This window comes from Microtus pennsylvanicus, chromosome 19 (assembly GCF_037038515.1).
Source record: "Microtus pennsylvanicus isolate mMicPen1 chromosome 19, mMicPen1.hap1, whole genome shotgun sequence".
Lineage (NCBI taxonomy): Eukaryota > Metazoa > Chordata > Mammalia > Rodentia > Cricetidae > Microtus > Microtus pennsylvanicus.
In genome coordinates this window covers 3,022,160-3,037,164 of record NC_134597.1, presented here as the reverse complement: position 1 = coordinate 3,037,164, position 15,005 = coordinate 3,022,160, and the positions used below count along the sequence as shown (strand labels likewise).

Here is a 15,005-nt window from a genome sequence, read left to right as displayed (position 1 = left end):
GCCTGCTCTCTGCCATGCTCCCCATCACGATGATAATGGACCGAACCTCTGAACCGAAAGCAAGCCACCCCAATTAAATGGTTTCCTTATAAGAGTTGCTGCGCTCATGATATTTTTGTGACAGCAATATAAACCCTAACTAAGAAAAGTTATTTTGCTTGAAAAAAAAAATCTTCTTTTCCTTTTTGTTTGCTTGCTTTTTGTTTTCTGCTTTGAGATAGTTTCTCACGTGCTTTAAGAAAAATTGCTTTAAAAATTTAATCTAGTAATTCCCTGTTAAATTTTAATAATCCACTGACTTCTGAGTTTTTATGTATTTGACTAAAACAAACAAACAAACAAAAAACCCAAAACAGTACAAGTAATAACCACAACCTGGGTAGGGTTTGGAGGGGAGAAGGTTGATTTCATCAAAACAAATTATATTCTTTCATAAAATGCTCAAGCAATAACTTTTAAAACACAATGCATTATAACTCTGCTCCTTTCTTCTATCTTCTTGCTTGTTTACTTCACTGGCTTCCTCTGGTATCACTTGCTAGAAATGCTAGGTCAACAATGGAGAGAAAAGGGAACAGTGCTTTTAATAAAGCAACACTGAATGCATTTTTAATTTTGTAGAGAATTCCTGATTTCAGCATTTGTTATGCACAGGATGTTTGGTGAAGACTTTTGTTACTCTCATGATATCAAGTTAAAAAAGTTCTTTTACAGTTCTAACTGGATAAAACTTATTATAGATAGATAATACTAACTGTCCATCTTCAGTCACTGGAGTAACTATTAAATTTTCTTTTAGCTAATATGTGAAATATGAGATCTTATCTTTCTAAATGTTAAACCAACTTTTGTGTTCTTTGCACAGGCTTACTGTGGTCATGATACATCATATTTTAAGTTATATTTCTGGATTTGGCTTGCTAATATTTAATGTGGGATATTGAAAGTTTTTAGATCAACTGGATTTTCAAGGTCTGAGCCTTGAGATCATTCCTGGGTTTGCTGCTTTCCTTCTGTAGTGGATTTTTTAGAAAAAAAAATGAAGGGTCATTGGTACAAAAATATCTACATTTTGCTTGCCTGGGATATAATTTTTGCTTATTTTGTATTTTATTCATTTTTTTCATTTGAGACAATTCTTCCCGTGTAGGAGGCTGGCCTCAAATTTGTGGTCCTGCCGCTTTTGTTTCCTGAGGGCTGGGGCTGCAGATGACAAACTTCTTCATCATTCTTAAAGGCACTGATGCTAAAGTCAATAGGTGAACTGTACACAGGTTTGCTTTGGGCCACCAAGTGGCAATAACGACATGGAGCCTTCTTATTAATTATGAAAACTCGGCCTATAGCTTAGGCTTATTTCTAACTAGCTTTTATAACAACTTACCGCTTTTCTATTCTACCTGCTGGCTCATGGCTTGTGGCTCTTACCATCCCTCATGCGTGTCTTGTTCCCTCTGAGTCTGGCTGGTGACTCTGCTTTTCTTCTTCCCTGAGATCTCTCTGTCCCCTATATCTCTTCTTGCCTCGATTGGCCATTTAGCTCTTTATTAAATCAATCACAACGACACGTATTCACACAATGTAAAGGAATATTCTGCAACAATGCACAGTTAATTTTCTTTCAATATTTTAAAGTTAGTATTTTGATGTCTTCTGGCTTCTACTTCAGAAATTTACCACTGTATTTTTTATTGGATAATTTTATTTTATTGGGGATATTTAGACTTTTAAACCACCCGCTCTTTAAAGCGGCAATCATACTTCTGGATATCTATCTAAATATTATAACAGGTTTAAAAAGGGGACAACTCATCAGGTAGTGCATTGTGTCATTATTAAGAAATCTTAACTTATTATCATATACATTCAATATAAATTCTAGCTTTCTTAAACAGGGAGTTTTCCCTGTTTCCAGACCTAATCTAAGACCAGTGCTGACTACAAAATTTCATATAACCCTTATCTACTTGGTGATTGGTTTGACATTGTGGTCAAATATGTTTCAGACAGGAGATAGGACTCCAAGACAGAAAGTGCAAGTGACATTTGGGATTCTCAGACAATAAGGATTCTGAGAGGAAAAACGCTAAAGCACACACTTAAGATCCTAGGACTTGGGCCACCAAGACAGGAGGGTCACATGTTTGAGGCCAGTCTAGATGTCTCAAAAACACAACACAACAAAACAAAACAAAAGCAATGAACAACTACAAAAAATATTAAAGGGAGCAAAGACTTTTTTTTTTTTTTAATGAAAGCAAATTTGGCACAGTTGCTGCGAGTCAGCTGAGTCAACCCTCTCCCTGCCAGCTCTACTGGACGCTCCCAGGCTCGTTTAGAGCCCAGGACGGGGCGGGTTTTGTTGTGTTTTTAGGAAGATGATGTGATTATTTGAGTGATGGTTTACAATCTTTCACCTGCAGCATTGCCATTGCTGGAGCTGGGTAGACGGAATACACACAATGTATAGAATACATAGGATATACCATGTTGGGACTTCTTTTGATGAGGTCTTTGCTATGTTTCATTGTTTCACCCTCAGGGCTGCATAGGAATTTCTATAAAGGGACAGCTGGACATGTTTGCTGTCAACACTACCATGGTGGTAGCCAGCACTAAGCTCTGGCTGGACTTAGGCCCTGCACCAAGGACTTAACTAAGATGATTCACAGAATTCTCCTATCAGCACCATGCATTTATTCTTTCGGCAAATGACCCCATTTGTATTAGAAACATCAATTAGGGAGGGAAAAAGTCATTTTGATTTTAAGCAACTTTTATCTGAATTCCCTTCTTCTCTTCGGATGTGTATATGATATGGTGACTTAAGTTCTACATCTGTCTATCTCTTTCCCATGTTCAATTCCATTCATCCCACAAATTATTTTTGTTACATATTTGCCATTCTTTCTACCTAGTAAACTACCTTTCTCCTTATAAGTCTCTGCCACTTCAACAGATACTCGGTGTTCTCATGACTTTCAGTAAGATTGCACTTTTCTTTAACCCTTTCACTATACTAACAATCGTTTGCCTGAATAGGTAATTCCCTCTTATCCATCCCAGGCTTTCTTTCAGCGTTCTATGGAACATGAGTTACCCCTCTCTAAAAAAACAAACTCTAAATATTTGAAGCTGAAACAGCATCATTATATGAATCGTGAACTATGTGGATGCTCAGGATAGACATTTTGAATTTCAGGGGATTTTCAAGGAAAAGTATCAAAGAAGTAAGTTAAACCTCATAATCTAATGATAAGGCAACATGGTAGCTCAGCCCCTGAAGTGACCGCCATCCCAGAGTCGAGGAAGCAGGGTAGAGAACTCATGCATACCAGTGTTAATGAGGTACTGAGAAAAGGTAGTATGGGAAAAAAATCAGTTTTTACAGACGGAAAATAATATTTGACAATTACACAGTGTAAAACAGAGGTGATTTGGGATCTGTTAACTATTGATGAAAAATTATTCAATTGTTTTCTATAATTATGGGGAGAATAAAGAATTGGAATATATTAAAGAATGAATTTGTACGCATAATCTTTAGGTTCCTCTCTCTGCTGTGGCCGGCGTGGAACTTGCTATGTAGACTACACTGGCGTGGGACTCAAAAGGTCTGCTGGCCTCACTCCTGCTCTGTGGGAGCTGGGGTTAAAGCCCTGCACCACACACCTGGCCTTGGACCAAAATTTTAATAAAATACCTGCCTTGTTTTATTTCTGACCAGGATATATTCAAATACCATTAAAAGATAATTTAAATGTGGTGAATTTTTGTAAGGTTTGAAAATTAGTTTCATTCCTCAAAAATGCCTGGAATTCCAATACTGAGTGTTGACCCAAAGTTTGGCAGGAAGCTCCATCCTAGGACATGGGTCAGTGGGGAGGAGTGGGGGCTTCCAGCCCGCTCCCGCCGCCTCTCCTTGCCTCGCCTTCCCTCTCTTTCATTATTTTGTTCTGAAACAGTTTATCATTGACCTACTTCAAGAGCTGCCTCAAGCCCAAAACAACTTTTAACCCTCCAGACCTGGGAAGCAGATGAGAACTGGACAGTCCTAACAGACTGCACGATAACCCAGCACCTGTTACAGGAAGTCGCAAAGGTCTTCCTGTACTGAATGGGCTGTTTGGTCTGCAGCCTTCCTCCTTAAATCTCTAAGTCTTTGGTGTTCCCTGGCAACAGAAGCAATTTAGAAAAGTACTTTCCAGAATGTTCTACCCAGCTCCTAGCCAAGCCACTTACGTCTATGTGCTCATGTGATTGAAATTCAAGCTCTACCATTGGCTGTCTTTGACTACGAAACTGGAAGAACATGGCTTGATGTGTGTATTGCTAAAGTCTGCAGTGACGGTTCCACCTCGACACAAGCAGGGTGGCTTTCAGGAAGAACGAGCAGTCACCACATCTCACTGTGAACCGACAGTGTTGCTAGGGAAACTGGTAATTACTTAGCAAAATGGAGGGTGCAGAATAGAAAAAGAGTTCAGAAGAAATGTAAGGTTTTGATCCAAATCAGCATGTTAATAGCACAGTTTGTTGATCTTCTGTAGTCATATAATTTAATAAATGCCATTAATTATATGTTTGACAAGATACCAATTTCTAAACTGAAAGAAATGAGAAATGGGGAAAGTCTACTGGTTACTGGTCATAGCCTGAGTATACCACAGAAGACCCTGTATTTATAGTAAACTACAATTAAACTTTAGACACCCATAAAGGTTAAAAACCTACACTGGCTTGGTTTCTGTGTCTTCTCTTTTGACTTCAATTGTATGCCTTTTCGGGGATAAAAACTGTAGCCGCATTTGCTGATAGCATGACTTACCTTTGCTGCATAGCCACATGGTGCCAAGCAATGGTGGCTGGCTGGAGAGGAAAGAGTTGACACCACTTTTATATTTCACATAATAAGGCAGATCCAGAGCAGGTGGGGACCCTCCTGAGACAGCCCTGGGTGGGATGGTGTACCCTCAAGGCTCCTCCCTGCCAACTGACTTCAGGCAGTACTTATAAACGATCCCTTACTTAGGGACAGCCCAGCAGAGAGGCATAAACCAAGGGAGTGCATCCAAATCTTTAAACACCGACTTCATTAAAATGAAGATTTTTCAGTTCTTTGCACTTTTAATGATTAAGAAACTACATCTGAAGTTAATGCTACAATATAAATAGCTGCTTATTAGGAACATCTATCTGGAAACGTGTGTGTCTGTGTGTGGTACATGAGTGTGCATGTTTGTGCGTATGTGTAGACATGCCAATGAGTGTTTGTCTTAGTGTGAATACATGTATGTTGAGCTCAGCTATCATTCCTCAAGAAACATTATTTTATTTTACATTATTTTTTTATCTGGATCACCAGTTTTAATAGTTGAAATATTTTTATGACAATAGCAAACAGATAAATTATTGGTGCATTTTTTTGTTGTGCTTACAAACAGAACTGCAATGATTATTTATCATGCAATGCAAGTTTATCTATTTTCCAATAGAATTCTGGATCCTTTTTTTTATTATTTTTACTTAAAAATTTCTACCTCCTCCCATTTCCTTCGCCCTCCTCCCATTATTTTAGAATAGGTCTCTCAGTGAACGGGGAGTTTTGATTCAGCTATGCTGGCTGAGGACAAGCCCCAGAGACATGAATTCTTATCTCTTGCTCCTTGTCCTAGTACTGGGATTACAGATGTACACCCTGCACATGGCTTTTTATGGGAAAGTTGTGGATCTGAGTTCAAGTTCTTACACTTGTGTGGCAAACACATTACCAGCTGAGCCATCTTCCCAGCCCTGAAAATATTTTAATAGGAGAAAAAGATCACCAAAAAAATGAAACAGCTCCTAACAGAGTTTTGCTGCAAGTCGTGAGTGGCCAGGTCGCGGTAACACTGCTCTTGTGTGGAGCTCGCTATAAATCCATGAGAAACAAAGAAACCAAGTCTCCCAGGCTTCATATTTATATGTACACAATCTCTTACATTTTTAATTCACTGTTTAAATGAAACATTCATATGGATATACACATAAACTCTACATACAGAAGTGGCATGTGGATTGTGGATGTGTCTGTTGCTATGGTTTTGGGCAAGATGGACCAAGTACAAGCAGGACCCCACATAAAGAAGAGAACTGAAGAGAGAATCTTAGATCAGGTTGCCAGCCCTCTGATGCATGGGCAAGATACTATTCTATGGGTGGGGACCAGAAGAAATGGACTATGATTTCCAATGCAGTTTACGAAGGGCATTTATTCCTGACACTTGGGTTTGCTTCAGTTGGAACTGTCATTTACACTGAAGTGGTCATGTTTGATACGAGCTAAAACGGATAAGTTCTTATCCTTATAAGCTTTAGAAGGTGGCTTGAGCTTTGGGATCTCCAAGCCAGAAAAAATCTCAAGTCCTATTACTCTGTCAGCACAATGGTAAGGAGAGACCAACCTTGACTCAAGCCATCCTGACAGGACATTTGTCTGACTTCCATGTTCTCCATAGTGTCTGCTTTGGAGCCCTCACCCGGAGACGTTCTCCTCTCAAAGATGTTGTTGTTGTTGTTCACCTGAGTCCCACTCTGCTTCAGCAGCCTGAACACTTCAGCCTCCAGATCTCTAATCTAGAAAACAAAAGGCCATTCATAAACTGAATGCCCAGCACGTTTCCCTCTGGCAGAGCCGCCTCCCCACGCCTCCCCACGCCTCCCCATGCCACTCACCCGGACTTGCAGGCCTTGCACTTCCACCAGGTGAGCCTTTTCCACCTCTTCCAGCTTCTTCCTTTCTACTTCCTGTCTCTTGATGAAGTCGAGCTCTCTAAAGAAGAAAGTAATAGGTTCAGTTGTAGATAACGTTAGTGAGGGAGAGCTATTTAAATAAATGAAACTCAAATAGAGTTAGGAGGAAAGTTTATGGCAACAAAAGAAAAGACATCTTTAATGATTTAATCACAAGTACAGGAAGTATTCTGATTTTCTCGGTGTGCTGTTCACCTGGTGTGAGTCCTGATAGGGAGCATGCACACGCGTGTGGACAGGAGTGACTGCACCAACGACTCCGTGGGGAATTTAACGGTGATAATTTCCTGTCAGTAGAAGTGATTCTCTATTTCCAATACACAAGGCAACAGATGGAAGTGAATGGTAAGAGCTGAAAAGAGGTCGTTCCAGCAAGAAAACCATGGGCACTGGGACACAACGCATTCACACCTCCACGGGTAATCTTGGAAAAGAGGGTACCCCTCCATTCTGAGAGCTTCTGATGGAATATGCAAATCTGGTCATTTCTTACAAATACAGTGTTGTTAGCAAAAAGCTAAAACAATAATGTATTGAGTTTACACTAACAGAGTACTGCTATCCTCTTAAACAACTCGTTAAAGCTATCTGTTTCAACTATTAAAATATTATTTCCAAGACAGGAAAGAAATATGATGATGGTGTCACCCATACTTAGCTTCTAAAGTTTGTCACAGAAAACCACGAAAGGACTGGTGTTGGTCTAGAGTCAAAAATAACTCATGAAAATCTCTTTGGGCATGCTCTCTAAGATTAAGTCATGGCCCAAGAGATGGGAGGAAAACAACCGCAGCTCGGAGAGGAGCTGCTGAAATTTCATATGAGGATGTGGTAAGGGCTCCAGGAACAGAGGACGAGCAACGCAGAGGCAGGGTGGGAGGTCCGGCAAGTCAGTGTTTCCGTGTCTACAGAGGCAGGGTCTACGGTCACTGATTCTGAGCACAGACAGACCCCAGCTGCTCTCTGCACGGAGCATGTCCAACTGTCTCCCAGCTTGGGTAGGAATAAAGCTACAATGCTGGTTTCTAGAACAGAGATGCTCCCAAAAAATCCAGTGAGTGTAAATGTTTTAATAGTTACTATCAAAAATTAAGAAGGAGTCAGATGAAAAAACATATTTCCATGAGAAAAGTTGCTCTCCTAGTCTGTGGGAACCCCCCCCCCCGCCCTTTGCACACCTCAAATGGGATCAAGCATCGGGGATGTGTCCTCTTCAGACATGCTTGGGTTCAAACTGCTATTTGGAATGCTTACTTTTGTTGAAAATCCTTGATCAACTTCTTTGCTTTGTTGTACTTCTTTTCCAAGGCCTGATACTGGCTTTGAGTCTCTTTGAGATGCTCATTCACAGTGTGGCACAGCGTCTGGGCCTCGATCCAGTAGGTCTCCAGCTTCAGCATTCTCTCCTTATTCTCTTCAATATTCTGTTGAAGTTGGTTCTTTTCTAGTTCCCACCTTACTTTCTCATTTTCTGCTGCTTGCAGCTGGAGAAAACAAACGTCAAGGCAAAAATAATTTAGGCATGTCTGCAGCAACTATTGCTCCATTCTCATTTGTGAGTTTACCCCTAAATAAATAACCGTCTCTCTCTCTCTCGATTCTGAGCTAGTGCGCCATTTCTTTTCAGCGTCCTTCTTCAGTCCGCACCACTAAAGCTTGGTGTAAATATAAGTCTATCGTTCTGTACATCAAAACAGCGTGGGACGAGAAGATCAACAATTCTTTCCATATCTATAAAGGATAAAATGGGAAAAATGACTTGCTCAGGGTTATCCATCCGATAAATGATGAAACACAAACACTTTCTTTGATAGCATGTAGTTTCCTGAAAGCAGGAAGAGATGTCTAGCGTATCACTGATTCGGTTCAATATATGTCACCTCCTTTCCTGTGAGAGCATGTTAAATAAAATGTTGGACAATAAGTTGAAAATTAACTAGAAAGGGAGTGGGGTGGGGCAAGAGAGGAGGAGAAGCCTACAATGCAGTAGAACAGTGGTTCTCAACCTCCCTAACGTTGCAACCCTGTAATACAGTTCCTCAGGTTATGGGACTCTCTTAACCATAAAATTATTTTTGTTGTTGCTTCATAACCATAATTTTGCTACTTCATGAATTGTAATGTAAATATTTGCATTTTCTGATGGTCTCAGAAGACCCTGTAGATGGGCCACCCCGAGACCCACGGGTTGAGAACCACTGCACTAATGGTTAAAATGGGACTTAGTCACTCAGCTTACATTTGTTATTTGCCTTAAAACTTGGACAAGTAGTCCAAGTCCCTAAGAATCTGTGTTAGCGTCTACACAGCGCCCTGTGCTCGCACCGCTCAGCATCTCTGCAACACTTCTCGGGCTTCACGATCATCCAGTAACCTTCAGCTGTTCTTCCTTTTTCAACCCTTTAGATGACGCACTTAGGTTCCTGATTTCAGTTGACACAAACACAGTCTGTCTCTCAATATATTACAGGGAATATTAAAAATGTCTAGGTCTTTATAAACCTTAATTTACACCAAGCATAAAAGACAAGGATAAGTAAGGGTATAAATGGTTGTCTGATTAATCTAAATCCCTGAAATGGCTTGGAAGATAGCTCTGTGTTGTTATTGTTTCTAGGTATTTTTAGGAAGATGGAGTACAGTTTTCTCTAGGTCTCTAGGCTGAACTCGAGTGCAGGGAAGATGTTGATAGATGTTCAGATGAAGCTTACAGGGCACTCACAACAGCTACCTGCCCTCAGAGTTGCTGCTCTCTCTACTTTCTGTGCCTTCTTTAAACTTATGCGTATTCAAAATGAAGACATTCTGACATTATATAGCACTGAACATATGGAATACACATTCACACGAATATATATATATATTTATATATCATGGGTAATAGTTTTTTTGAAAACTTTTTACTAAATACATTTGGACAAGAGGTTACAAAGTAAAAATTACTTTGAAATGAAAAAAATCTATTTAACATGGATAAGAATCACAATTACATATTTTCAAGTGTGAATAACATATACCAATCTAGGAAGAAAAAATATAAAACAGTAATCTGCAGTCTTTTCTAAATTAAATCTTCGTCGTCAAATGCCTAAGTCTGTCTGTGAAAGCATTTGTAAACACAGGCCTCCTTTCCCTATCTGTAACCAACAGCTGAAGAAGATCTGCTTTTCAACATCAGGAAGCAGCTCCCGGGTCAGAAGGACTAAGTGTTTACTGCATCTGTAATGAAGAAACATTCATAGTAGCTGTTTATGTGCCAGTCCCTGCTAACGGAGAACTTAAAGTCACAGTGTGAAGCTGGCACCATAAAGACGCTTTGACTAAAGAGTTTCAGAGCGCATTAGTCGAGAATGCATTAACCAAAGGAGCCCGGCTGATTCACCCCCTCTAAAACACACGGGATCCAAAACAAGCATTTACTGTGAGTGAGAAAACAGATCAATAGTCATGGGGATAATTTTTATCTTAATTTCAAAGAAATCATGGAAGCAATACAGAATAGTTTGAAAGAAACTGAAAAATACTTTTAAATCTCTGAAAATATACATTTGTTAGAGCTGAACACAATAGCTAGAACTGTATCTCGTACAAGAATTTTACAGTTTTTTTGATGTCTTATTTCATAAAGATAAAATATAGTCTCTTAATACTTTTTTCCCTTAACAAATTTAAATAAAGCACGCTAAGTATGTCTCAAGATTTCCAGCCATTCCTGGATCTAAATCAGTTACACAGTGCCATAAAGTGAGTTTATAATATTTAATTCTTAGACATGGGAAATGTTTTTGTAAAAAGCAATTAATGTACCACATTAAAACAATACATTTCTTCTAAATATTAGCTAAAAATAAATCAATCTCTTTATTATAAGGTAAATTATAGAAATGATATTTTATATACCAGCTAGTATTTAAAAATTAGTACATATTTCAGATGCTTGAGCCATTAAAAATATTATTTTTGAAGAAATTTCAGAGAGACTATGCATAAGTATGAATCTATTTAAGACATGAAGTTCTATGTGGCTTTCGCTGGGGTGAGTGCAGTGTGCTTGCTCTCCCGGAATTCTTCCTGTTTGTGTACTCAATGGTGGAAATGAAACTGTCATGTGAGCGCGCTCTCAGTGCACAGGAGCACACCCGTTTGTCCTCGGAGAATCCGGAACTCAAAGAGCACAATTCGAACACCACGGAGCGGTGCTTACCTTGGTCTTCAATTTTTGAATCTCTGCTTCTGTAACTGCATGTTTGATTTGCAACTGAAAATTGAAAAGAAAAAAATCTCAACTAAGAGTGTTTCTATATTTTTAAAGACTCAGCAGCGAGAAGAATACCGTTTGACACAATAAAAGCCTAGGGACCTGCTGCAATGCAGCAGGCTGTAAATTACAATGTCTAGCGTGTACAATGACTCACTGGGTGCACGCTAATTAAACACAGGGTTTATGGCTCGCGGTCTCTAACATCCGATTAAGTTACCAGTTTAATTGTTCACAGGCCAAAGAAAATAAAACCCATTTTTTGAACTCTGTGGCTCTTCCTTTATGATCTGAGCATCCCGGAGCTGTTTCTTGCTGACCGGCTTGAGCCTGTCAACAGGCCTGACACAGCGTGACGATGCAGTCCCACATCTTGCGGAAAGGTGGCGCTGTGGTTCTGTCAGTCTCACATTCCGCAGTGGCTCTGCTGCAGAGGAAGGGGGTTACGCAGTGGCTCTGAGAAATCTCTGCGTTTGTTTTTCCTCCTCCTTCTTTTCAAAAGCAGGAAAGGTACAGATTCAGATTTATGCCCTCCAAAATATCTACCTGTATGAAGACTCCAACCTCAAAGGGCATTTTCTACACCATGATAGTCGCCTTTGCCATTTGTTCGCGTTGCTTCCCCTCCCCCCACGCGGTTTTCTTTGTAAGAACGGGTCTTCAATGCGGCATTCATTTCTTTAGGACTAAACGCCCTCCCTGAACTTAAGGAAAACAGTTTTTGGCTCACGATTTGTTCTCTGAAGTCCCTGGGAAAGGATGCTTTTGAAATTCTCAGTTCTCCCCGTGTTAGAGATTAAGACAGGCACCTTCCATCAGTCGTAGGAAGCTAGGGAGTCTGGGAGGGTGTCACTCTGCAACTAAATTCACGAACATTTCTGCCACACTATCGAACACTGGTACACCCTATGTGGCACCCTGCTTTTTATTTATTTATTTATTTATTTATTTATTTATTGGTGCAGAGTACTTTGGAATTAGAACTGTCCAGGAAGGACTGTAATCTTATGTTATTACTACAACCAAGTGAATTTAATGCATTTTACCAGTCAGCCAAGGAATAGCTGAAGGAAGGGCCTTGAATTACAATGGGAAGTAACCTTTGCCTCCAACAGCACCTCCTAAATGGCTCCTCTCTGGGTCTGTGGCCTTGTATGACCTGCTGGGGACACATGAGAAGGGATAACAAGGGAAAGGAGGAAGAATCAAAAGAGGATGGACGAAACATCCAGCACCCAACTGACAACAGTCAGCCTGGAATTGCCAGGCACGGTGCTCCAAGGTTCTCCTCAGAGCTTTGGCAGCCTTGCTAGGGACAATGCCGGCAGCTCAGCTGTGGAGGGTGACCCTGACATTTTTAAAAAGGACTGAAGACCACCCTTTCTGAACTGAGATGGCCAGAGGTCTGTGTCTCTTGATTTCCTACCATTGGTCTAGTGGTCTGACTCACTTAGCAGATGCCAGGGTGTGAGTGTGCCCAGGAAGGAAACTACCTGAACCTAATGTTCCCAGTGACAATTCTGTGGAAGGCCATTTCTTCTCCCCAGGAATCCTGGTCTAGATAGGTCTTCCAGATGCTGACAATGCTGGGACACCCAGGCTCAATACCTAGAGGGTCCGCCTTCTATCTAGGAGCCCACAGTGAGCACAATGACCTAGAGTCTTCATGCGCACAATTTGGGGAAACTGAGGCTCAGAGAAAACAATCAACCTGTCTAGTTAAAAAGGAAATCAATGCTAAATTAGTCTGGGTTTTGATCTTGTGCCATTTCTCTTAAAAACTAGAGATGAACTTTATACTCATCTATGCAGGAGGGGCTCTATGTGAGCCGCTGTGAAGGGAACATGTCCTCTCTCTAATGAAGTCATGCTAACCTCTCCTGCCAGTAAGAACGAACATCACAGAAGGGCAGAAGTGCTTACACGTTGAAGGTATTCTTTATATACAGCATGGAGACAGATATAGAACTACAAGGAATTATATTGAGAGATATTATACTGTTCGACAGTAAATCAAATTTACATGCCTGGATGACTGTTTTCCATCCATCATCGACACGAGTAGCTACTCTCTGCTGTTTAAAACAAATTAATATGAAAAGTTAGGCGGCTCAAATTCATTATGTTTGTCATGTGCATGTGATGTGCAGAAGGAACACTGTGTGACCTCTCACCTGCACTGCTGTCCCATGTGACCATTCTTATCGCGACACTAAAGGAGATAATCCATGTAAGGCATTCAAAGCACAGTGGCCGAGTAAGAGTTATCAATACAGTCAGCCAGGACCAGGGAGAATCATCTAAATCACTTCCCACTTAACCGTGTCAAACGACCCCTGCAGTCCAATACTCAGATAGCAGAGGCTGGAGGATTGTTGCAAGTTCAAGGCGAGTCTGGTCTACATAGCCAGTTCAAGGCCAAGAAAAACACCACAATGGCATCAGAAAAAGAGACAAAAGGCATTATTAACTGGCATATACGAAGTCACTCCTGAAAGAATCCCTGGCTCTAGCCAAAGGTCAGCTCTGCAGCGGACACTGTATTATGGGTGGTACACACACAAAGTTCCTCCTGAAATCAACCGTTCTAGCCAAGGGTCAGCTCTACAGTGGATACTGTGCTATGGGTGTGTAACATGGTGGGCCAGGCCTGCTTGTTGTTGTTGGTTTTTGTCTGGCCCGGTACCCCACAGCTGGTTAGCCCCAAAGAAAATCACACATAGGTCTCCATAAATTATAAGCTGATTGGCCCATTAGCTCTAGCCTTTCACTGGCTAACTTTCACATCTTGATTAACCCATTTTTCTGATCTATGTTAGCCATGTGGCTCAGTACCTTTTTCAGTGGGGCAGATCACATCCTGCTGTTTCGGTGGTCTGGGCAGGAGTGGGAGGAATCAACTTCCTCCTTCCCATAATTCTCCTGTTCTCCTTGCATCATTTCTACTTCCTGTCTGGTTTTCCCACCTATACTTCCTGCCTGGCCAATCAGCATTTATTTAAAACATGATTGACAGAATACAGACAATTCTCCCGCACCATTCTTGATGATGGACTCAATGCATATGGCTTCACATGGCGTGGGACTTTAGACTTCTTTGCTCATTACCACTTGTGACCTCTGCCAGTTTCTCATCTGCACCTCAGTTTTCCAAATGAAAACCGAGAGGACTAGATAAGGAGAGCCCCCACCAGCACCCACAGACTTCCACATTGGGCAGCTATGGGTAAAAAAAAAATGGGCCAGCTATATTAGCAATGATCAGAGTTCAGAAATTCATATCACAAGCACCTTCTCCTTATGGGGTACATACTAGGCCAGTACCTCAAACTGTGGATGAACCTAAGGAGAAATATGAAGTAGCCCACACTGGTTTCTGATGTGGATGCCCATCTGTATATGTGTTGCATTTATTGGATAATGAATAAAGTTGTTTCAGCCAGTGGCTTAGCAGAGTAAAGCCAGGTGGAAAACCCAAGCAGAGAAACAGAGAAAAAGAAGGCGGAGTTAAGCAGATGCCAGCCAGCTGCTGAGGAAAGATGACATGTAGAGAATGTTGTACTGCCACGGCCATGTGGCAATACATAGACTAATAGAAATGTGTTCATTTAACATGTAACAGCTAGCTAGAAATACGCCTGAGTCATTGGCCAAGCAGTGTTGTAATTAAAAAAGTGTCTGAGTTTTTATTCAGGTACGAGCAGCCGGGAAACGAAAGCACAGTTTCTGTTTACAGGTCTCTAGTTAGCTTGAAGTTCTTCTCACCAAACAGGTAAGAGAAGAGGGCTGAGCCGATTAACAATGAGGTGGCCACAACCAGTGAGAGCTTAGTGTTAGGAAAACTAGTAAATTCTTCAGATCCAGAATGAAACGTGCAAATCTGGATATCATTCAAAAGATAAACAATAACTCTACTGTAAGGTTTCCTAGTTGATACAGGCCTGAAATTACAGAT

General features: G+C 40.8%; 1 protein-coding gene across 15 annotated transcripts in view; it reads right to left on the bottom strand.

Moving 5' to 3' along the window:
- The window catches only part of Ppp1r9a (protein phosphatase 1 regulatory subunit 9A), a 280,271-nt gene that overhangs the window by 42,241 nt on the left and 223,025 nt on the right, over positions 1-15,005 (bottom strand). For 13 of the 15 annotated variants that reach the window (XM_075953721.1, XM_075953722.1, XM_075953727.1 and 10 more), the window contains 4 exons: positions 10,997-11,050; positions 8,047-8,276; positions 6,715-6,811; positions 6,444-6,615 (listed from right to left, as the gene is read on the bottom strand). In XM_075953721.1, the coding sequence (XP_075809836.1) occupies positions 6,444-6,615; positions 6,715-6,811; positions 8,047-8,276; positions 10,997-11,050 (553 nt within the window). The remainder of the gene's footprint in view (positions 1-6,443; positions 6,616-6,714; positions 6,812-8,046; positions 8,277-10,996; positions 11,051-15,005) is intronic. The other 2 variants (XM_075953735.1, XM_075953723.1) reach the window with 1 other exon arrangement.